Source organism: Otolemur garnettii, unplaced genomic scaffold (genome assembly GCF_000181295.1).
Source record: "Otolemur garnettii isolate 467f Iridium unplaced genomic scaffold, OtoGar3 scaffold00003, whole genome shotgun sequence".
NCBI lineage: Eukaryota > Metazoa > Chordata > Mammalia > Primates > Galagidae > Otolemur > Otolemur garnettii.
In genome coordinates this window covers 44,349,326-44,373,277 of record NW_003852398.1, presented here as the reverse complement: position 1 = coordinate 44,373,277, position 23,952 = coordinate 44,349,326, and the positions used below count along the sequence as shown (strand labels likewise).

Here is a 23,952-nt window from a genome sequence, read left to right as displayed (position 1 = left end):
GCCACCATACCCAGCATGAGTAAGAACTTTTTATTTAAGGTAACCATTGTTACTACCACACCAAAAACAAAAATAAGTTTAAATACTTCTGTATTATCATCTAATATCCCGTGAGTTTTGAAATTTCCCCTTTGTCTCATAAATACATTTTTAGAGATGGTTTGTTTAGATCAGGATGCAAAATTCACACAGTAGCAAATGAAATTAACCTTTTTATTTCTACTCCATGCACCCACTCCAGATTAGTTCATTATCTTTATTGCAATATAACTATGTGGAAATGTTTTGGGAGGAGACATTTTATCCTAATCCCTTCTACACTAATGTAACTGTTCATTTGGGTGTCCTGCCAGCCCTTGACCTTATGCATGATAAAAGTTAATATTTTAAGGATGGCAAGGATTATTCAGATGGTTGACAGTCTTGATAAAATTCCCTATAAAGAATAAAGTCTGTTTCCAGGAAGCTTGGTAACTCTTTGCTACTGACAACAGTTAAAACGTATCAGAGCAGAGTGCACCATTTCCTGTTTTTCTTTGCTGAGGCCTGACCCTGGAATTTCCCTTTTTTGCCCATGATTTAAATCTTGTGTTTATCTTGAAATTGTAATAGCAACATGCACAAAAAGTGTGCCATTCCTTAATTGTCTGTGTTGTGCCTGAAAAATACCATATATTTATATTTCAGAATATTTATCATCTTAGAATCTGGCTTTTTCATTCCGTGAGAGTGTTATAATAAAAGTCTAAAGAACACCTCAACCTGTGGGTGGGTCCATCCTTCCTGCATTCTTTGGAACCAACTAGTGTTAAAAGTCCTTTTCCTTTACCTTAAGCTTTTCCTTTTCTTTCTTTCTTTTTCTTTACCTCTTTTACTGGATCTTTCTCATCCTAAAGGGGAAAAAAATTCACTGTCTTCTTTTCTCCCTGAACCTGCTGCTCTGTGTGTCGTCTTCCTGTCCAGAGGCCAGGCTTGCCCAGTTGTCTGTTCTCCGTTTTTCCCCTCCAGCTCCTCACGCTCCTGGGTCTTCAGTGCCTGTCTTTCCAGGGGCACCACGCTCCCTGGAGCCTTTTTATTTCCCCTTGTTCTTGAGAGGATCCACATTTCAGTCCTTTACACCCTCTGAGATCTGCATCTTGGGTGTCTGAATATTTCAGCGAAGTCCCTACTCTCTCACTGTGCTCCCGCAGCACAGTCCTTTCAGTCCCTGAACAGTTGTGCTCCTTTCAGCTTTAGAAAGGCGAGCTTCCGTCTTCTTATATCTCTCAAAAAGGTTAGATTAGATGGCACAAAGAAACCTACTGGTACTATAGTCCAACTCTCAACTCAGTGAAGTCCAAGATGAAAAATATTCAGTTTTTAAAAATTTTATTTTTATTATTTTTTTCCTTTTTTTTATTGTTTGGGATTCATTGAAGGTACAAAGAGTTAGATTACACTGATTGCATTTGTTAGGTAAAGTCCCCCTTATAATTGTGTCCCAACCCAAGAGGTGTGTCATACACTGTGACCCCCAACCTCCTCTCCTTCCCCTCCCTGCTCCCTCATTCCCCTACCTGCCCCTTGTATTAGATCATCTACTGTGTTCTTGTTAGAATTGAGTACGTTGGATTCTTCTCCATTCTTGAAATATTCACTATTTTTTGATTTATAAATTGGTTAACCAATAACATAGTACGATAGAAGTAACCTGAAGTCATCTATTCTTTTGCTTTTCAGTGTGAGTTATCTGCTTTTGAATCTTTTCCCTTAGTAATCAGAATGTTTACTGTATTATTGTATGAGTTAACACCCTGCTTTTACAAGCACATCCATGCATTCTTTTAAGAAACATTTCTGGAGGCGCCTGTGGCTCAAGGAGTAGAGCACCGGCTTCATATACCAGAGGGAGGTGGCGGGTTCAAACCTGGCCCCTGCCAAAAACTGCAAAAAAAAAAAAAAAAAAAGAAGAAGAAAAACCATTTCTGAGTGATGGGTGGTGGCCTGAATGTGCCATGGTGACTTTCCTCCCTAAACATAGTCCTGCAGCAATGCAGCTGTTAGATTAAATCACTTGATGTGGAGTTGCGGTACCACTTGGGTGAAATCTTCTGCCAAGCACCAGACACTCCCTTCTGGAGGAAAATATACAAGGTGTTGCTTTTGCTTATGTAAGAATCCCAGTGGTTAGGAAATAGATCTGATTCTCTGAAATATGTCAGTTCCCCTCCTGCTTGAGGGGGCCCTCTGGAGGAGCCGCGTGTCTTGCTCTGTACATCAAGAACAGTTATCTTACAAGTTGATTGCACATGGCCTGGAGGAAGTCTGCAGCCTTGCAGATGCGGAACTTAACTGCTAACCTTTTTCTTCAGCGGAGACATCTGCCCTTTTCGGTTCACATCTGAAAGATATCAAGAACCTAGAAGCCTCTTCTCTACCTTTAGTCAAGGGGCTTACTGGAAAAGAAATCGCAATAATTTGTCCTGCCCATATGCTGAGAAAATTCATATCCTCTGATGGCAAAGACATACTGCGTTTGGTTGTGCCTGGACAAACTGCTTCCTGACAAGGCAAATTTAATGGAAATAGTTTATTATCAAGAAAGACGAGGCAGAAAACTACTGTTAGTGCCTTATTTCCCTGCCTCAGTCCTAAAAGAAGCTAGTATTGTTTCTTAAGGATCACTTAGGGAATTATGCTTTATCATCCCAAATGAGAATAGTATAAAGTATGTTGAATGAGGTGGTTGAGTCTGGGGAAAAGATGAGAAATGGAGTTGAAGACACTAGTGCATTGCAGGGTTGGGCACCCTACGTCAAAGGATGGCTTTGATGTGTGTCTGCGGTTGGGGTAGGGAGTCTTTGTATGAGGCCCCTCTAAGAGCAATGAAGCAAGAAAAGCAAGAAGAAGGTAGCAGGAAATCAGTATGTTTTGCTAAGAAGTAGAAAAATTAAAAAACATAAACAGGATTTAGAGCCTGTTTTCGCTTTATGATACCATTTTAACCTGAAAGTTTATATGATCCTATAGAGCAGTGCTCTGGAAGACATATTGAATTTCTACCAACTCTTCAAAAATCAGTCAAAGTAATTAAATTTAGAGAAATAAAGAAGTGAGAGTATTTTGCTCCCTGGTGTAATTAGACCATACAGTCAAGCATTTGGGAGAACCACATGAAAACCTGTAATATAAATTCTCAGATTAAAAAATTATTCTAATGACATCTCATAAAAAAGATCCTCCTGAAGAATAACTATAGTAGATAAATAAAAGTATATGGTTACTACAGAAAAATTTACTGATTGAGAGCTGAGGTCAGTAAACTAGTACTTGTAGGCCACATCTAGTCTGCCACCTGTTTTTATAAATGAGTTTTTAAGAGAATACAGCTATACCCAATTATGTATTGTCCATAGCTGTTTTCATGCTGCAGTGGCAGAGTTGAATCAGAGCTAGGTTGGAGACTGTAGTGGCTTTCATATAAGATTATACATACACATGTTCAAATGTCCACATAGAAGGAGTTCCAGAAATAGCAAAAAGGAACACGATCAATAACAAAGAAGTAATAGAAGAAAACTTTTCTAAGATACAGAAAATGAGTGTTCAGATAGGGAGGGAAGATGATGTGCTATATGGAATTAATGGAAGGCAAACCCAACAAATTCAAGGCTGGTTCAATGTCATTGCTGAACTCTGAGGTGAAGAACATAAATATTTCAAAGTAAAAGTATCAGGCTTTACAGTCTCTAATCTGGGACAATAAAAGCTGTGAGGCGATAAAACAATGCATATAATAGACTCTGAAATAGATGCATGAACTGTTTTGTAGAAAATCATGTTGTAATCCTGAGGATCTGTTATGTGGCACTGTCTTGATAAGATTTTAGGACTTACTAGGATCATGCCAACATTTCAATAGATAGGGATGTTAACATATTATGTTCAAAGGCAGCCTAATTCCACAAGTTTATAACTTGGTTTGGGGGGGAGTTGCAATTTCTGTGGTAGTATACTATTGGAAGGAAAGTCAACTGGGATAAACAGCTGATATTAGGGCGTGACTCAGCTGTGCCAATCATCTCTCCCAGTTAGAGTACAGTATCTAAGGGGCCGTGGAAAACTTGAGAGTGATGCAAGGTCACTTTTGTCTTTGGAAAAATCTCAGATCATTACTAAAACACAGCAGTAGAGTAAGGAAATACATCTCTGATGAGGAGGGTGGGCACATTGGTGGAAGCAAGGACACTAGGTGGTGGTGGCAAAAGTTACTGGGAAATAGGATCTAGCACTGTGTAAAGAACTGGTTGTCAAAAACAAGGAAGCGTCAATAAGACTCAGCCTGGTTGAGTTTACACATGGGTTTGTTCCTAGTTAGAACATAGCAGAAAACAGTGAGTGGACTAACCCCAATCCATCAATGCTTGTAACCTCTGCTAGCTGGATGTCAGATTCATTCCAGCATTGAAAGGTAATTGGGCATAATGTAAATAGTGCCCCCAAATTTTTAAAGTTGTACATAAACTTTATGGCCATCCTGTATAATCAGTTTGTTGATGAAAGCTAGAAAATAATATTTAAAATTAAGTGTGTTATGCTCAGACCACACCATATCCCTCTGCTAAACAATAATGGTGACTGATAATTTTACATTTGTTTCATTTTTTTAAAAAGGAGAAAACTAAATTGGTTATTATACAAATCTATGGATGGACAAAGCTAGACTAAATAGTCTATTTTTAAAGATAACTGATTATTTTGCTTTGTTAATCATTTTTGGTCATATTTCTTTCCAGGATATTATCATAAAAGGCAATTGTGGCAGTCTAAAAGGCATTTTTATGTTCTAGTCAAATTTATGGTATTATTAAGCAGAATCATTCATACATAGTATGTAAACTCAGCAGAATAAGTTTTTTGATAATAAGATCATTTTCTCAACACTCTGTTCCCCATATTGTAGAAAAGGCGACGGCGGATTGACCGGAGTATGATTGGAGAGCCAACAAACTTTGTACACACGGCTCATGTAGGATCAGGAGACCTCTTCAGTGGAATGAATTCAGTAAGTATGCTGTTGGGAACATGCAGACAGGACCATGGGGTATAGTCATGTGAAAGCTGTGTAATAAGTACATATGTTTTTAACAATATTATGCTAAATGAATTTGTAGATAGCACTATAAAAGCATAAAGTGAGCAAGAGAGAGAAAAAATGATGACAAATTAATCCTTTAATCTGGCAAGTTAAGTACAATAAAACCTCCATAGTGGGCCACCTCCTTAACATGCTGCCATTTTCATAGACTGGACATGCATACGAGTACTGTCAAGGTCTAGGTCCTTACGTTGTAGGTGTCAGTGCAGCAGGCCTGGGTCCTTACGTTGTAGGTGTCAGTGCAGCAGGCCTGGGTCCTTACGTTGTAGGTGTCAGTGCAGCAGGCCTGGGTCCTTATGTTGTAGGTGTCAGTGTGGCAGGTCTGGGTCCTTATGTTGCACCCTCCCTGTGTTGATCAGTTTGTTACAGTCCCTGAGGTGGTCAGCATACAGATTCGATTTGTGTTTCTTCTGCTAAACTCTTCTTAGCTGTTGTATTCTTAAGTACTTTGAAACTTTAAGGAGTAGAATCCAGAATGGAAGTTAATACCCTATTGATTCTCATGCTTCCTCCAAAGGGACTTGGAGATCAGTCTTTTAATAATATTTAATTTCTTTTGTTCTCTTAAGTTCACTTAATTGCCTTTTGTCAACATTTTTATTTACTTTATGAAATAGAAGCCTTTGTCTTATATTAGAATGTTTGTGATTTATTTATTTACTGTACAATCTCATGCACTAAACAAAAGAGTGGCATTTGCTTATATCCCTTAAGGGTAAGGGAGCAAAAATTTGTCCTATTTGTCAGTAAGATATGAAGAACTAGAGGAAGGATGATCTTTGCTGTCTTTCATAGAAGTTTCAGTGAATTTCAAAATAGACTTCAGATTTTCAGATTTACCTTTTCCTCCTTATTTTTTTATCTAAGAGAAACCAGAAGGCAGTATAATAGAAGAGTTCCAAGTGAGAATTCTTTTTTTTTTTTTTGGTCTTTTTGAGACAGAGTCTCACTACGTCACCCTGGGTAGAGGTCTTTGCCTTAAGCAATTCTCTTGCCTCAGCTACCCAAGTAGCTGGGACTACAGGTGCCCAACACAACTGGCTTTTTTTGTTGATGTCGCAATTGTCATTATTATTTAGCTGGTCCGGGCTGGGTTCAAACCTGCCAGTCTCCGTGTGTGGGGCTGGTGTCCTACCCGCTGAGCTACAGGTGCTGAGCCCCAAGAAAGAATTCATATCAGGACTCTGCCTCACTTTTGCCTTTAAAGCCTGTAAGCATCAAGGACCTCTGCTGAGACCCAGAAGTCACTAAGGTTCTTATAAATGCAAAATTATGGGCCAGGCGCATTGGGTCATGCCTGTAATCCTAGCACTCCAGTAGGCTGAGGCAGAAGGATCCCTTGAACCTAGGAGTCTGAGGTTGCTGTGAGCTAGGCTGACACCAACGCGCTGTAACCTGGGCGACAGAGTGAGACTCTGTCTGAAAAAAAACGACGGTATGATTCATTATATACTGACTTACTAGACAGCACTAGCAAAAGACTTAATAAGAAAACAGAGACTTTTAAAATAGGTAGATGGGTATCCTGGATACCACAGCCACATTTGTCACTTCAGTTACTAGGTAAGCAAAGGAATGACATTTGTAGCTTCCGGGAAAGGAAACAGCTTGTTTGTTTTAAATCTGTAGGAAAAGTACTTTGTTTTACTTGACTGCTTTCATGGAAATGCAAGAGGTGTCATGTTGTCAAAATAGAGTAAGTTGCTTTGTTTGCTGGATCAACATGGAGGGAGAAGACCAAATGGGACCCTATTACTTTATTAATATGGTTATTATAATATGTACATAGAATGAATGGCTTCAGATTTGTTACATATGATGAATTTTCTTGCTCATCTACTGATGTCATCTTTGCCAATTCAGATATTTTTTAAAATCCAAGTATAATATAGAGGGAAAGTTAAATTTTAGTTCATGGTATTTGTTAACCTTTTAAATCTTGTTTATGAACATTTAAAAAAATTTCTTTAAGAAAATCCCTTCCTGGCTTGGCACCTGTGGCTCAAGCAGCTAAGGTGCCAGCCACATACACCTAAGGTGGCGGGTTCGAATCCCCAGCCCAGGCCCGCCAAACAACGATGGCTGCAACCAAAAAATGGCCTGGCGTTGTGGCGGGCGCCTGTAGTCCCAGCTACTTGGGAGGCTGAAGCAGGAGACTCTCTTGAGCCCAGGAGTTGGAGGTTGCTGTGAGCTGTGATGCCATGGCACTCTACCCAGGGGGACAGCTTGAGGCTCCGTCTCAAAAAAAAAAAAAGAAAATCCCTTCCTGGCATTTCGTCTCTCTGAAAAGTTTGTCATTGGTTACCTTCCTCTTGTGCTTACTGTAAGTTTAGGTGGGACTCCAGGGCTGTCCTTTATGTGGCTTCCTCACCTGCCACTTTCCCTTAGATGCAGGGTTAAGACGGGACCTTGGCTATTGTACCCAGCAGTCTCCATGCTGCCTTCTCTGCTACAGAGTGGACTTTTATGAAGCATTTTATAGCTCTTTAGAACCAAATGGGTCTCCCAAAGGCTTTTGGTAGTCATTTCACATACGAGTTTCTTGTCTCTAGAAAGCCATACTCAGTGTTCACCTCTCATGGAGCTCTGAACTCCTGCTATTAAGAAGGGTATCATTGAGTCAGTGAGTTTCCTGAAAGAATCACTGGTAGTTCTAACTTGATAAGCCTGACTCTGTGAGAGAAATTATGTTCTCCTATCCAGTACTAGTGAAAATGAGACAAATCCATAAATAGGTGTAGGTGTTCTGTGTCATGAGTGTGTCCTGATGCCTGTGAATCAGCCTCGTCTACCCTGTACACAGAGTGGTCAGATGACTTGTAATTTCTTTTTTCCTCTAAGTATATTTTTCTTTCCAAGACCACCTTTTATATTAATTTCTTGCCAGAAAAGATTTCTGTGACCACTTTAATAATGTAACCCACTTAGGTTAAATTACAAGGTTAGACAATTAAGTTTGCAAACTCGTACTAGAAAAAGTGCTACTTACCTCACTGCTATGTCACTGCAGTCACCAGATGGCTGAGAGGAGTACTCGGAAGGTGACTGTAGTGATATTCAACAGTGAGGTATGTAGCACTTTTTCTAGTACGAGTTTGCAAACTTAATTGTCCGACCATGTAGTCATCATAATACATTCAGGTTCAACCCTGAAAAGTTACTTGTTAGAGAATCTGAATCTTTTAGTTTCAAATTGAAGACTTGACTTTGGTAGGAAAAAATACTTTTTTTCTCAATTAGAATCTACATAGGATTATAGGATGTAAAAGTCTTAAGTTTATTTTATATTAGGAGAAGGAAGAGAGCAGCGAGCAGAGAGTGAGAGAAAGGAAGATGGGGAAGAAGAGAGAAAGGAGCAAGAAAGGCTCATCCCAGAGGAAGGAAGAACGCCCACCTGCGTGGCGTTACAAATGAACAACGTAAAACATAAAGATATAGCTGTGTTTTAAATAAGCCTAAAATATCTGTAAACACTAAGATGGGATGTTAGGTGAAAAATCATTCAGGGCTGAAATTGAAGTTTGTGCTCCCTAAATGTGATGTTACTTACTATGAAGGGGCAGTTAATGAATTGGAACTAGTATATATGGCAAGCTGTACCCTTTTTAGACTGCATTAACTGAGCACATTTACTTAAAAAAAAAAAGCCTTCAGATTGCAGTTTCTTTTTCATATTCTCTTACCTAATGTCATTTGGTTAATGAAAACAGATATTATTGTAATAACACCTTATTATCTGATACCATTGAAATTAAGATGTTCCACATAAGTAAATTTTCTGTATCAGTAAAAATGTACCCATTTAAGAGCCAAACACATTTTCTCATGTAGAGTCTTTTTGATCTAGGTAACCTATACATTTTACATTTTGCTGTTCTGTTCTTTTTCTTTTTTTTGAGACAGAGTCTCACTATGTCATCCTTGGTAGCGTGCCGTGGCGTCACAGCTCACAGCAACCTCCAACTCTTGGGCTCAAGCGATTCTCCTGCCTTAGCCTCCCAAGTAGCTGGGACCACAGGCGCCTGCCACAACGCCCAGCCATTTTTTGTTGCAGTTGTCATTGTTGGTTAGCTGCCCCTGGCCGGGTCTGAACCCACCACCTTTGGTATATGTGTGGCTGGCACTGTAACCACTGTGCTATAGGTGCTGAGCCTTGCTATTCTTTTATATTATAATGTATATTTAAACTTGCCTAACTCCAAAAATGACTTGAGCAAGTCTTGTTACTTTAAACCTAGTATAGTGACTCAGGATCACTAGTGAGAAAGCGCCTTACCCATTGTATGTGCTCAGTAGGTGTTGGGTAGGTAGGCAGGTTACTAAGAGGATGGTGCCCCATTCCTCTCTGTCCCCTCCAAGTCGTGGAAGTGTGAAGGGTCCTTTGAACTGGTTCTGCATGATACCCTGACAGACTGTCAGTGCTCAGACTTTCTTTACAGTTAGGCCATACCTTCCAAAGTCTCCTTACTGTTTGTGTTCCTCTTCTGCTAATCTAGCCTGACTCTCTAATTCTCTGCCTCCAGACTGCTTCTAATTTATGCAGCTTAAGGTTGGAATGACACACTGAAAGCACTTCACAATTTGCAAATGACTTTATGTGCCAGTGTTTCTGCAAAAACTAAGTAAATATCCTAAGATTTATCTGTCTCCAAATCTCTGAGGAAACAGCCCTATAATGTGGTTAGGAGAGATTATCATGTTAACCATTTTACAGACAATACTTCTGCTATTCAGAGGACATAAGTACTTCACCTACTTACAATATTAAGGGATCAACTGCGAGTATAATCTATCTTTGGATTCTTGGACATTTTTTGCTTTTATCAGACTATATTAAGCCTGTAAATTTAACCCCATAGACTTTTTTTTTTTTTTTATTTTTGAGACAGAGCCTCAAGCTGTCCCCCTGGGTAGAGTGCTGTGACATCACAGCTCACAGCAACCTCCAACTCCTGGGCTCAAGCGAGTCTCCTGCCTCAGCCTCCCAAGTAGCTGGGACCACAGGTGCCCACCACAACGCCCGGCTATTTTTTGGTTGCAGCCGTCATTGTTGTTTGGCGGGTCCGGGCTGGATTCGAACCCGCCACCTTGGGTGTACGCGGCTGGCGCCTTAGCCACTTGAGCCACAGACGCTGAGCCCCCCATAGACTTTCAAGATGTATCATTGCCTGGTCCAGTTTCATTCATGTTTATTTTTTTGTTTTTTATTTTTTAAGTAACCAAGGTGATCATTATATGTGAGGAGTCTATAAATTAAGATATTTGAGATTAAGGCCAGGTGCAGTGGCTCACGCCTGTAAACCTAGTACTCTGGGAGGCTGAAGCAGGTGGATCTCCTGAGCCTATGAGTTTGAGACCAGCCTAAATCAGACTAAGACCCCCTCTCTACTAAAAATAGAAAAACTAGGTGGGTGTCATGGCAGGTGCCTGTAGTTCAAGCTACGCAGGAAGCTGAGGTAAGAGGATCTTGAGCTCAAGAGACTGAGGTTGCTGTGAGCTATGATACCCTGGCACTTTACCCAGGGTGACAGAGTGACTTTGTCTCCAACAAAGAAGATATTTAAGATTAAAGAACCAGAAAGTTGAATTGATCTGTATAGTTTTGTTTTTGAAGTGTTACCAAGTACCTTTAGAATTATAAAACCGACTTTTAGTAACTGGAAAAGAAAGTAGGGGGTTGTTGCAAAAAAATCTTTGAAATTCCTAGCCTCACTATTTGCCCTTATAACCAGAAAATTTTGTTTAAGCCTATTAAAAAAGCCCACACATTTATTTCAATGAAAGTGCCCTTCTGAAAAAAGCAGCCCAGCTACAATGTCTTGGAAATCCCTTAGTTGTACTGGATCTAGTTCCTGACTTGCTTTTGTTGTGTTCTGTTTTTGTCTCGTTTTAGGTTAGCTCCATTCAGAACCAAATGCAGTCCAAGGGTGGCTACGGAGGTGGGATGTCTGCCAACGTGCAGATGCAGCTCGTGGACACGAAGGCGGGATAGCCCTGGGCCCCTCTCCAGTGAGTGCCTCGGATGTGGGGACTGGGACCTCAAGGCCAGATGTGGCCAACATCTGACACCATGGACAACATTAATTAAGTCTTAGATTAAAAAATATGTATTTTGTTCTCTTATTTTTTTTTTTTCCATTTATTCAGGTCTTATTTATTTATTTGCAGTTTTTGGCTGGGCACCTCTGACATACGGGGCTGGTGCCCTACTCCTTGAGCCACAGGTGCCACCCAGTTCTCTTTTTTTAAATGTAAGCTTACCGATAAAATCAAAATTACTCACTTAGGTACAGTTTCTGCTTTTTGAATATAAGATTTAGGTAGTTCTTTTCCCTATAAAGAACTTTAAATGCTTTTAACCATCTGGTTGGGGAGGGGGTTTTGCCTGAGATTCTGATGACAAGATGTTTCTTATGTGTCCTTTAAACAAGAGCGAAATTATTATTTTGAGTATTGATACTGCAGATAATGTCATGAGTAATGAAGTAATTTTATAACACTTTATTTATAAATCTTGCATTATAAATTTTTTAAATAAAAGATTACTTTATAAAAGGATCCCTGTAAGTATAAAAATAATTTGAAATTTTCTTTTGATTTTATAGGTCATTGTGAATTTCTATATTTCCTCTGTCCACTATTCTCTAATTTTTTTTTTTTTGTCTTGTGATTGCGGTTTCTTTTATTTTTAATTACACAAAGAAGTATGATGCCATCTCGTCACCCCCTTGTGATTACTCCAGTGACACGTTACTGTTCTGCTCTGAAGAAGATACTGTCAAATGAATCCTGCATTTCCTTCAGCTGGCTTGCATGCCTTTGGACTCATGGACAGAGTTCTTTGGATTGTAGCTGAATTTCTAATGTTTAATCAATATGGATCTGATCTTCGCATGATTTTTTTTTTTTTTTTGTGAATGCTAGTGCCACTTTGCAGTTTTTTTCTATTTAAAACATTGTTCTATTCACCGCCAACCCTATGCCTTATGATTTTATTAGAAGGACCTGCTATTATTTGTTAACTTACCATCATTTATGTATATTTTGGAAGGTTTGAGACCCACAAGCACAATGACCATTTTTATTTGTTTTTAAAACTTCAGCAGAATAGATTATCTGTATGCTTTATGAAGTTGTTTTGGTGGGAGCCCATGGGATGCCAGAAATGAAAATTTCTTGGCTGCCCTGGGCTGATGATACTGCTGCTATGAGACAGAGGAAGTTTAGCTGTGGCACCAAGGCACATCATCTTCACAGAGAGAGAGAACTTACAGCTTATTTTAGAAGTATGACTTTTTGTCTGTTTGATTAGAATTGCAATAAAAGAAAAGCTTGCATTCATAAGGCATTCATTCTGTTGTAAATGTTCAATATATTTATTTTGAGAGCAAGGACCTGTGATTGTGAACAGGTGTGGTTGTGTATCTGCGTGTTGTGGTAATCCTCTCTTCCAGTCTGATTCTGAACATCTTCACCTAGTAGCTATTCATTTCTTTGTGTACTTACTCTTTTATTTTATTGTATTTAATGTTATGGTATCCAGTTGTTTCCAGAAGAAGCAGTGTCTGCTAATTGCAGACCCCCGGAGTCATTGGCCTTTCTGTATTCTACATATTTGGGGGGCATGGAAGTTGCCAAGAGCAACACACTGACCTGCCTGAATTTTTGTCGGTGAAAACAACCAGTATGGTGACTTTTTATGGTATTGGTGAGAAGCCTTTGCTCAGGTTCCAATGTATGTCTGTCTTCCACAAATTTTTGGTATTTCATATATTTTTGTAAAGGTTTCTTCTTCCTCTTAGACTGTAGTGTTAAGCCAGAGTCAGTGGTTTGTGTTCTCATTAAAATGTTTAAATCCTACGTCCAGTTCATGCCTTCTAACTACATTTGGTGAGATTGACATTTCATGGAACAAAAGGGGCTTACTTGAAAACTTAGAGAGCTGTAGGGATCAGGTAATTGAAGAAAGGAACTGTGATCGTTTCCTCTTCTGCTTTCCTTTACCTTTACCTTACGTTTGGTCTCAAGTTTCTGTGCAACAAGTAACTGAGTAAATGTTAGGTTTATGTAGGCAAAACATGAAAGCACTTCTCTTCCATTTATTTTGAATTTGATTCAGCCAGTCCAGTGGGTACCTTGTAGTTTGCAATTTTGAACCTTCATAAGTTCAGTCTCAAGCCTAGAGAGAGTCTGTCAAGGCAAGACATATGGACTCTTCAAAATAGGCATTTTACAATTTGATTAGTAACTTATTAACTGTAATGTACCATGTGGACATTGCATTCCAGAATTTGCCTGAGTGCCCTTGTAATTTTGCTCAGCCAAGGCCAGATTCTTGCCAGGGACATTGCTGTGTGCAAGCTCTTTGAAAGACAGATTGGATTTTCTTGGCATAATCAGCACTGATGCTATTTAGTCTACTTCTGTTTTGATTCTTCGTATTAGTACAGCTATTTGACTTGTCACGTTAAGTCCTGGAACAACAATACAGGGAGCCCTGGTCCCTTTTCCCAATTCATGATTTCATTTTCTCTTTTTTTCCAATCGCTGTCTTCCCCACTGCTCCAAGGACAGCGAGTGTGGGAGTGTGTCTCCACAGCGGGGCTCCGTAACTGTTGTGCAGCTGCCACTAACTTCACAGCTATGGTAGCTACACTTTAGACAGGAGCAGATGCCATTGATGGCTGGGAATGTGCCAGGAAGACCAAGAAATAAGAAAAGTACAAAAGAAATTAGTGTCTTAACCTTGGACATGCGTTTTTTAGGGAGGTTTGAGGATAGTAGAGAGGGCGAAGGGGGGCAGCTTTCTACATTCACAAATGGGATTGCTTCAGAGGCCATTTGTGCCCCACAGCAACGTATCTCATTTTTAAATTGAAGCTAATTGGGGTTTTACTACTTGAAAGTCATTATTCTGTTAATACTTTGCTGCAGTATATGCTAGTAACTGTTACAAGGGAAACTGAAGATTGAATCACACGGATTCTGTTGGCAGTGATCTGCATTCTGTAGTAGAGAGTACCTTCCTGTGAGGTAGGCATGCAGTGGTGCCAGTAAGCAGAGTGAAGACGCTCGTGGTCGTTAACGTTGGGCTCAGCGTTTCCAGCGCAGCATTATCAGTGGGCCTTGGAAGATACTTTGTGAGTACATCAGCTTTCACTTTTGTTACTAAATTATTAGCAGTTTCATTATAGAGAACAAGTTTGCCTTGATTTTGGTTGAAATGACTTCCGCTCAGCACCCAGAAGATAAAATTGACTTATTTTTATAATATAAGCATACTTTTTTTGTACATTGTGTTCATCCTTGAATAAAGTGAGTTCAGTGTTGGCTTGCAGATATTAAAAAGAAAGTATTGATTTTGATTCAATAAATGTCTTCTTTCAATCCTGGCTGGTTTTTCCTTTCACTTCATTTTGTTTTTTCTTTCTAGGAATTATCAGAGTTCACTTAAAGCACCTTTTTACATTCTTGTATTTTCAGTTATGATTCCTATCATGCAAAAACAATTTTCTGACTTTTCACTTTAAAAGAGGTTTTACGTTTCTATAATTGTAATCTTGAGCTTTATACTTTACTTTATAATTTAATAAATGCCCAGTCAGAATGAAACTTCAATATTTGGAAATGGGACTTATTAAAAAAACTCACATAAGGGGGCAGCACCTGTGGCTCAAAGAGTAAGGTGGCGGCCCCATATATCCGGGTGGTGGGTACAAGCCCAGTCCCGGCCAAAAACTGCAAGAGAAAAAAAAAGCTATGTAAGTTGAGAGTTATTATTCTGTAGAGATAAGTAAAAATCAGTTTTAAATATGTATTAACATTCTATGTCTCCAAGTTCTGTCAACCGTAATAACTGATTTTTTAGTAAAAAGTAGCAGTAGCTCACACCTATAATCCTAGCACTTGGGGAGGCCAAGGCAGGTGGATTGCTTGAGCTCAGAAGTTCAAGACCAGCCTGAACAAGAGTGAGACCTCATCTCTACTAAAAATAGAAAAATTAGTCGGGCATTGTGGTAGGCTTCTGTGGTACCAGCTACTTGGGAAGCTGAGGCAAGAGGATTGGATTGGCTGAGTCCAAGAGTTTGAGATTGCTATGATCTATGATTCCATGGTACTTTACCCAAGACAATGTAGTGAGACTCTTTCTCAAAGAAGAAAAAAAAAGGTGGCTGGGTACCCTTGCTCAATGGTTAGAGCACTGGCCCCGTGCACCTTTATTGTTTGTTTGTGGTAAACACAATTTGCCATGCTGAAGTATTTTGTCCTCAGACTAAAAATAGGATTTTAGTGAATTAAAATTAAATAATAAAATTAGGAATTCTATTCCTCATACTAGCCACGTTTCAAGTGCTTAATAGCATTATGTATCAGAGTATTTCCATATTTCCATTAGGACAAAGTTTGGGGGAGATTAGTCTTTGTTTTTAAAATAGTTTGGGCTAGTGGTTCCTGTGGGTGGTGATTTTGCTCCCCAGGAACATCCAGCAATGTCCCAGGACATTTTTGGTTGTCACACCAGGAGGAAGGGGTGATATAGGATCTGAGGGATAGAAACTGGGGATGTTGCTAAACAGGACAGTCCCCTTAACAGAAAGATTTGGTCCAAAGTGTCATAATGCCACAGCTAAACCCTGATTTAAGACGGAGATCTGTGTGTCTGCATACTCTGCAGATACACACGTGCCCTTAGATGCTTCATGCCAGTCGACCTGTGCTTAGGTCAGTTAGGTTTAGCTGTCATGAGAGTTGCCACACAACATTCTAAAACTAGAAAGGGCATTAGGAAAAATATTAGTATTTTTTGTCCTTATCCCATGTCCGAAGACTAAAAGGAAATTGGTCTAAAATGAAATTCTTTGCAAAATAAACTTCTGACAATCTAGTAAGACATCCCTATTATGAAGAAAGTAAAGAAACTGATTAGGTGTATCAGGGGCTCTATTCTGAGCTCATGTTTTAAAAAGATGTGTAAATGTTGAAAGGTAACCACAGAAAAAAGATAAATATAAAAATATTGTCAGAGACAGTATAGAAATTGCTAAACCTTGTAAAAATACAAAAATCTATAAAATTGGTATAGACAAGACAACAAGGAAATTCAATGCCCTCTGCTTAAAGTACAATTAGTAGATCGGAAAGAAAGTATTTGAAATTTTACCTTGTATATATTGCCTCCATCCAGAATGGTCTAGTAAGAGAATTGAAACCATTAAATGACTCATCTTAGTCCAACTTTTTATATTTTGGTACCTTCTTGTTTTTATGTTTGTGTTCAGTGCTTTTCTCCCAGAAACACACAACCTCTGGCCCATTTGGGCCCCTCTGTAGCTTCGTCCTGTCAGTATTCATCGTCTTTATTTTTGTTTTCTGTCCATCCTGCCTTCCATGCCTAGACAGAAAAATATCCTTGCGTTTACTAAGATAAAAAGTTACACCCTGGGTATTTTAATATAATTTTTTCCTAAATCAAACAGCCCCTTCTGAATGTTAATTTTTAAAAATCAAAATTTGATGAACCATGTATCTTGGAAGTGAGATTGCAATATGCTTACATTTAAGTGGTATTCAAAAAAGGAGAAAATTCTGGGATTTATTATTTGAAGCTCCATTAAGAGAAATTGGTAGGACTTTATTGGGGGGGGTGCCTTCCAGCAGTGCTTTATTTGTTGATTGCAACATTGTCAGGCAGTTTCCTGAAACATTTTACTTGCTGTTAAACATGTGAACTGCCATGTGAGTTGTATTGAACTCACACTGTTGTGCCCCGAGGCTTATGAAGCTGTGAAACCTCTGCTCATTGTTTCTGCTGTTGGTACCTCTCCCCCACCTCCTACTGCTCTCCCCTCCAGCTGGCCCTTCCCGAAGTACCCCTTGTGCTGGTCTCTGTTTTCCAATTACCATAACTACGATGGTGCATTTCCCATTTATCGCCAGGCAACTCTTTGAACAGAATCAATCTGATCGTATACAGCAACATGGCATTTTTGGAGAGTCTTCCAGGACAGATTTAGAAGTTGTCATCCAGGACAATCTGAGATCCACCCCAGACACACATAACTGTGAGATGACAAAAGATTCAATGCCCAGAAACAAATTCAATAAGCATATCACAAGTCACAACATGGTGTGCAGTGTAAGAGGTGCTTGTAGTATCATGTGAGCTCATGCATAGAAATTTTTCATTCTGTGAGGAAGGATCATTTTGTCCAAGTTCTTATTCCTTTTGTAATAAAACACCGTGGCTCCCTAGCAGTCAATGTGTTAAAAACCAGTGTTTCATTTTGTAGATATACTGCAAAGGAGGCAGCCATCCTTCTAGTACTTTGTTTTGGCAAAACCACCAGGTTCTAAATACCAAAAGGGGTGATTTTTAAGTTGAACCTTTTCTCAGCGTCCCATAAGGTCTATTTTGTACCATTAACATTTTTCACCAAGTGTCTGTCTGTAGGTTTTGCTTACTTCTGATTTTTGCTGCTTGGATAGATGCAAGAAATAAGTGATTACAATGTCCCTAGGTAAACACAGGCACATCTGACTTGGGCGCAATAGAACTAAGGCTATGAACTGTCTAGGCCAGTAGTAAAAAAAGGTCCGTTGCTACTGCAAACCAGGACATACAAGTGGTATCTTCTCAGTCTGATACTCTGGAAGAAAACTAGTGTGATGGCGTAGACATTTTGGAAAAACATTCTGGTAAGTAATGAGAAATGAAAAGGTAATTCAGGTGGTCCTGAGTGTAACAGTCCACAAAAAGCAAGGAAAATGCTTTAGAGAGGAAAAAGACACTAAAGCGAGTAATAATCTCTTCATCTGCTGTGTTTCAAAACTTAAAAAAAATGTTTTTACATTTATACTTTCTCTACAGTCACTCAATGGAACTTTTGTTCTGAAGACACATGTATTCAGCTCTAGAAAATTTTCTTACTTTATCTGATTATTTCTTCATCTTATGAGGGGTACTAGGTTTCTCAGCAGCAACACTGTGGTGTGAAATAGAAGGAGGCACTCTCCTCAAAGTTCTGAGAAAAAATTATTTTCTACTAGAAGTCTACCTACCCTGACACTCTAAATGAAGTGAGATGGCAAATAAAGATGATTAGACCACCAATGAATCAGAACTATTCACACCCTTCCGAAAGCCACTTACAGAGTGTCTCTGCAAGAACAAGTAGAACAAATTAATAATAAAACTAAAAAGAAATATCACCTTTTTTAGGTCCAAAGCAGACCTAGAAGGCATTCTGTCCAGATTACAACAGTGAGAGATTTTAGAAAAATTGTTCACAGAAGCATGATTAAATGGATACTGTTAAACAGCAGTACTATTCATGAATTCAAAAAAGATTTTATTGAGCATATGTGCCCACGTGAAGGCTACATAAATTCCTTTACCCTCCAGGAGCTTTTGGTCTAGTGGTGGGGGTACCAAGAGACAGACATAAGGTCAGGTAAGTGAATGATCTAAAAGATTAGAAAATGTTAAGTGTCCTCGACAAATAGCTGGTAGTTCAGGAGAGGAGTTAGAATTTAAAATATGACCATGCTGAGGCTCAGCGCCTGTGGCTCAAGCGGCTAAGGCGCAAGCCACATACACCTAAGGTGGTGGGTTTGAATCCCCAGCCCAGGCCTGCCAAACAACAATGATGGCTGCAACCAAAAAAAAAATGGCCGGGCGTTGTGGCAGGTGCCTGTAGTCCCAGCTACTTGGGAGGCTGAGGCAGGAGACTCGCTTAGCCCAGGAGTTGGAGGTTGCTGTGAGCTGGGAACCATGGCACTCTACCCAGGGGGATAGCTTGAGGCTCTGTCTCAAAAAAAAAAAAAAAAAAAGAGCATGCTGAGACAGTGATCTTGAAACAGAAAATGTCATGTGGTGAAGAACACTTTACCATCAACAAGAATTCCATACAGGCTTGTATAAAACAAAAACATCTAAAAATATGATTTTGAGCAATTGATGGATGTGCCCAAAGTGCCTAGAACAGAATTGGCCATGCAGTTGGCATTCGATAGATACGTATGTTTTGAATAAGGCACAGTTTTAGTGATAATTGCATTTCATTAAAAGCTCAGGGCAGGCTGGGCAACGTGGCTCATGCCTGTAATCCCAGCACTTGGGAGGCCAAGGTGGATGGCTTGTGTCTGTAGTCCCATCTACTTGGGAGGCTGAGGCAGGAGGACTACTTGAGCCCAGGAGTTTGAGGTTGCTCTGACTGCTGTGAGGTAGGCTAAGACCATGGCAATCTATAGTCCAGTTGATAGAGCAAAACTCTCAAAAAAAGGTGGGGGGGACAGGTGCAGTGGCTCGTGCCTGTAATCCTAGCACATTGGGAGGCCCAGGCGGGTGGATTGCTTGAGCCCAGGAGTTTGAGAGCAACCTAAGCAAGTGGGACACCTATAGTCCCAGCTACTCAGGAGGCTGAGGCAAGAGAATCACTTGAGCCCAAGAATTTGAAGTTGCTGTGAGCTATGATGCCACATCGCTCTATCAAGGGCAACTGAATGACTCTGTCTCAAAAAAAAAAAAAAATGCCTCTCAATAAGAAAAAGTGTAATTGTAGAACATTTTGTGGCATTTTGCTTTCCCTTGTTCCATCCCCTTCTTTGGTACAGGATGGCATTGTCAAAAAGAAACTACCTAATCCCCAACTTTCCCCTGGGGACTAAAGGAAAAGAGTGGAACTTGCTTGTAACTTCCAGCTGGGGAGTGGGGGTGGGCTGCCTAAACGCCTAGTTTCTGTTTCACCTAAGCATATGGATGTGAACAATGCCATGCTTCTTGGGATACAAGGCTGGATGGAGGCTGCAGAGCAGAGAGGGTTGCTGCGGCACACGAGCATCCATGCATGCTTGGGGCAATAGGTTACAGCAGAGTGCAAGTGAAACCCAAGTACAATGAAATACAAATAAATACAAATAATATGTAGTATGAGTAAAATACACACATGGTCTCAGGAAAGCCAAATCTCCAGCCTTGAGAGATAAGCCTGTGCCTTTAAGCTGGGCTGATTAGTGAAGGTATTCACCTGTACAAAAGCCAGTGGGTAAAGACTAGGAGAGGCAGCTGTTTCTTGAAATGCCTAAATCTTAACAGGTGATCACAAGGCATATATAGAAACAAGAAAAAATGGCCTATTTAACAAGCGAAATCTCCAGAAATTGACCCAGACTTCTAACTTGACAAAGAATTTAAACAAGTGTCTTAAACACATTCAGTGAGGTAAAACAGAACACAGATAACTCTGTTTCCTGACATGAAGTCAGGAAAATAATTTATGAACAAAATGAGAATATCAACAGAGATAGAAGTTATTTTTAAAAAACCAAACAAGGCTCAGCACCTGTGGCACAAGCGGCTAAGGCACCAGACACATACACATGAGCTGGTGGGTTCGAATCCGGCCCGGGTCCACCAAACAATGACGGCTGCAACCAAAAAATAGCCAGGCGTTGTGGCAGGTACCTGTGTCCCAGCTACTGGGAAGGTGGAGGCAGGAGAATCACTTGAGTACAGAAATTGGAGGTTGCTGTGAGCTGATGCCATGGCACTCTACCCAAGGCAACAGCTTGAGGCTCTGTCTCAAAACAAAAACGAAAACCAAAAAAACCCAAACAAACAAACAAAAAAACCTCTGGAGCTAAAAAGTACAATAACTGAATTTTTTCTTTTCTTTTTTTCTCTTTTGGAGACAGAGTCTCACTCTGTTGCCCTGGGTAGAGTACTATGGCATCATAGCTCACAGCAACCTCAAATTCTTGGGTTTGAGTGATCCTTTTGAATCTGCCTCCTAAGTAGCTGGGACTACGGGTGCCCACCACCACACCTGACTACTCTTTTCTATTTTTAGTAGAGGCTGGGTCCTGCTTTTGCTCAGGCTGGTCTCGAACTTGTGAGCTCAAGCAATCTGCCTGCCTCAGCTTTCCAGAGTGCTAGGATTACAGGTGTGAGCCACCATGTGTGATCACAATAGCTGAATTGAAAAATTCACTAGAAGGATTCAAAAACAGATTGGATGAGGAAGAAGAAAGAATGAGCAGCTTAAAAAAAAAAGAAATGAGCAAACTTGAAGACAGGTAATTTGAAATTACTAAGTCAGAGGAGCAAAAAGAAAAAAAAAATGAAGTGAACAAGGAACAGAGCCTAAGCAACTTAAGGGATACCACTAAGCTGACTGATGATATACACATTATGAGGGTTCCTGAAAGAAAAGGGGAATGAGCTCACTTGAAAAAATAATGGCTGTGAACTTCCCAGACTGGAGGAATGAACTGGGAATATAGTATGAGCGGCCGAGGAACTCTAAGTAGGATACACCATAAAAAACCCACACTGAGGGCGGAGCCTGTAGCTCAAAGGAGTAGAGTGCCAGCCCCATATGCCAGAGGTGGCGGGTTCAAACCCAGCCCTGGCCAAAAATTGCAAAACAACAACAACAAAAAAAAACCCCACACTGAGAAACAAACATTATAATCAAACTGTCAAAATCAAACAGAATCAAAAGCAGCAAGAAAAAAGCAATGCAAAACTCAATGAAATACTAGTAAATAGATGTCAATAGCACATTAAAAACATTACACGCCGTGACCAAGTGGATCTTATTGCTAGAATATAAGGATGGCTCAACATAAAAATCAATATATTGGCTCGGCGCCTGTGGCTCAAGCGGCTAAGGCGCCAGCCACATACACCTAAGGTGGTGGGTTCGAATCCCCAGCCCGGCCCACCAAACAACAATGACGGCTGCAACCAAAAAATGGCCAGGCGTTGTGGCGGGCGCCTGTAGTCCCAGCTACTTGGGAGGCTGAGGCAGGAGACTCGCTTGAGCCCAGGAGTTGGAGGTTGCTGTGAGCGTGATGCCATGGCACTCTACCAGGGGGGTAGCTTGAGGCTCTGTCAAAAAAAAAAAAAAAAAATCAATATATCACATTAACAAAGTGAAAAAAAAATCATATGATCCTCTTGATTCAGAAAAACTATTTCCATATTATGAAGACGCCCACAGCAAACATATTGAGTGATGAAAGTCAGAGCTTTTTCTGAAGGATCAGGAACAAGATATGGTTGCCTACCTTTACAAGTGCTATTGAACAAAATACTGGAAGTCCTAGCCAGAGCAATAAGGAACCAAAGAAATAAAAGTCATCCGAAGTGGAAAGGAAGTAGGGAAATAAGGTGATGCGATCTTACATGAGAAAACCCTAATGAGTCCATTAGTTCTAACAATGACAATAACAGAAAAAAACAAACCCTGTTATAACAAACTAAGCAAAGTTGTAAGATACAAAATAAATGCACAAAAGTCAGTGTGCTTATATACACATATCCTCTAAAAATAAATAATGTGAAATAAATAATGTAATAATGTGAAATTAATAAAACAAGTCCACTTGTAATAGCATCAGAAATACTAGCAGTGCTTTATTACTAAATACTCAGGAATAAATTTAACCAAGGAGACTTTGCATACTGAAAACTGTAAAATGTTACTGAAATTTAAAAATACACAAAGAAAAGACATCCTGTATTCTTGGATTAGAAGACTTAAGACATCAATACTGCCAAAATCAATCTACAAATTTAATACAATTGCCATCAAAATCCTAATAGCATATAGCATTTTTTTGTAGACATAGAAAAAACCATTTGAAAGTTCCTATGGAATTTCAAGGGACTCTAAGAGGCAAAACCATCTTGATAAAGAAAAAAGTTGGAGGAAACAAAGTTGGAGGTTTCATACTTCCTGATGTCTTATTACAAATCAAAAGTAATTAAAATAGCGTGATATAGTGTAAAGACAAATTTTATTCTGCAAATTCTAGGTCTTATTAAAAAAATGGGCAAAGTCTTTTACCCATTAATTGGGTTGTTTTCCTGTTGTTGACAAAGAGATCTTATTTGATAATTTTAATAATATAGTGAATTTTATTTTTGAAATATATATTTAAAATACATCATAGAAGTACACTTTAAGTATGCAAGTATGATATATACAGTCTACTAAGGAGAGTAGAATGAACTTTATTTGGGACCCTGTCTGATAACAATATTGTCATTAGAAATCAATGAGGACATTCACATTTAGAAAAGCAAAATGTTGTATCAGTGATAACTTCAGAGATTCCTGATGTGCAGCCTTTTTCTTTCTAGGCTTACCTAGGGAAGAAGCTGTCTAATCTCACTCAGGTTGTCGTGGCGGCAGACATTATCTGGACTGGTGGCTAAGAAATTACCTTGGTCCCCCGTTTAAAACAAAGACCCCAAGAGTCACTTTGTAGCATGGCGCCACCTGGTGGCTCCACAACTCCTCTTTTTTAGCCCTTACTGTTCTTTGAAAGGAGCAAGTTTTCTGCCCAAGCTCATCTGCCACATAGGCAGCAGGACAGTTAACCACCCCACCCCACCCCACCCCTGGTAAATTCCAAACCTACACGAAGTCCTTCATAAGATTAAGGACCTCTCCATATATTTATTGGACAATTTTCTCTTTTAAGAAGTGCTTCTTCAAGATACTTGTCCGTTTTTCTATTGGTATAGGAATACATTATATATTCTGGTTACCTGTCCTTTGAAGGTTATGTGAATTAGCTGTATGTTTTCCAACTCTACGGCCTTTTTGTTCTTATAAATGATATTTTATAGTCAAAATATATCAACCATTTCTTCTATAGTTAGTGTTTTCTTATATCTTACTTAAAAAATTCTTACTACTCTTGAGATTTTGTGTAATTTTAGTGTTATTTCTTCTGTTAGTGTTTGGTATAACTTACCAAAGCCATCCAGGCCTGGAATTTTCTTTGTGAAAAAGCTTTTTTTT

General features: G+C 39.5%; 1 protein-coding gene across 2 annotated transcripts in view; it reads left to right on the top strand.

Annotated features, from left to right (window-relative positions):
- CDC42SE2 (CDC42 small effector 2) overlaps positions 1-14,529 on the top strand; it is a 55,466-nt gene extending 40,937 nt beyond the window's left edge. The window contains exons 3-5 of one of the 2 annotated variants that reach the window (XM_023516467.1): positions 4,943-5,044; positions 11,031-11,146; positions 11,840-14,529. In XM_023516467.1, the coding sequence (XP_023372235.1) occupies positions 4,943-5,044; positions 11,031-11,129 (201 nt within the window). In that variant the 3' untranslated portion in view covers positions 11,130-11,146; positions 11,840-14,529. Of the gene's footprint in view, positions 1-4,942; positions 5,045-11,030; positions 11,147-11,742 lie in introns of both variants that reach the window. The other variant, XM_003782220.3, reaches the window with a different exon arrangement.
- The last annotated feature ends 9,423 nt before the right edge of the window (positions 14,530-23,952 follow it).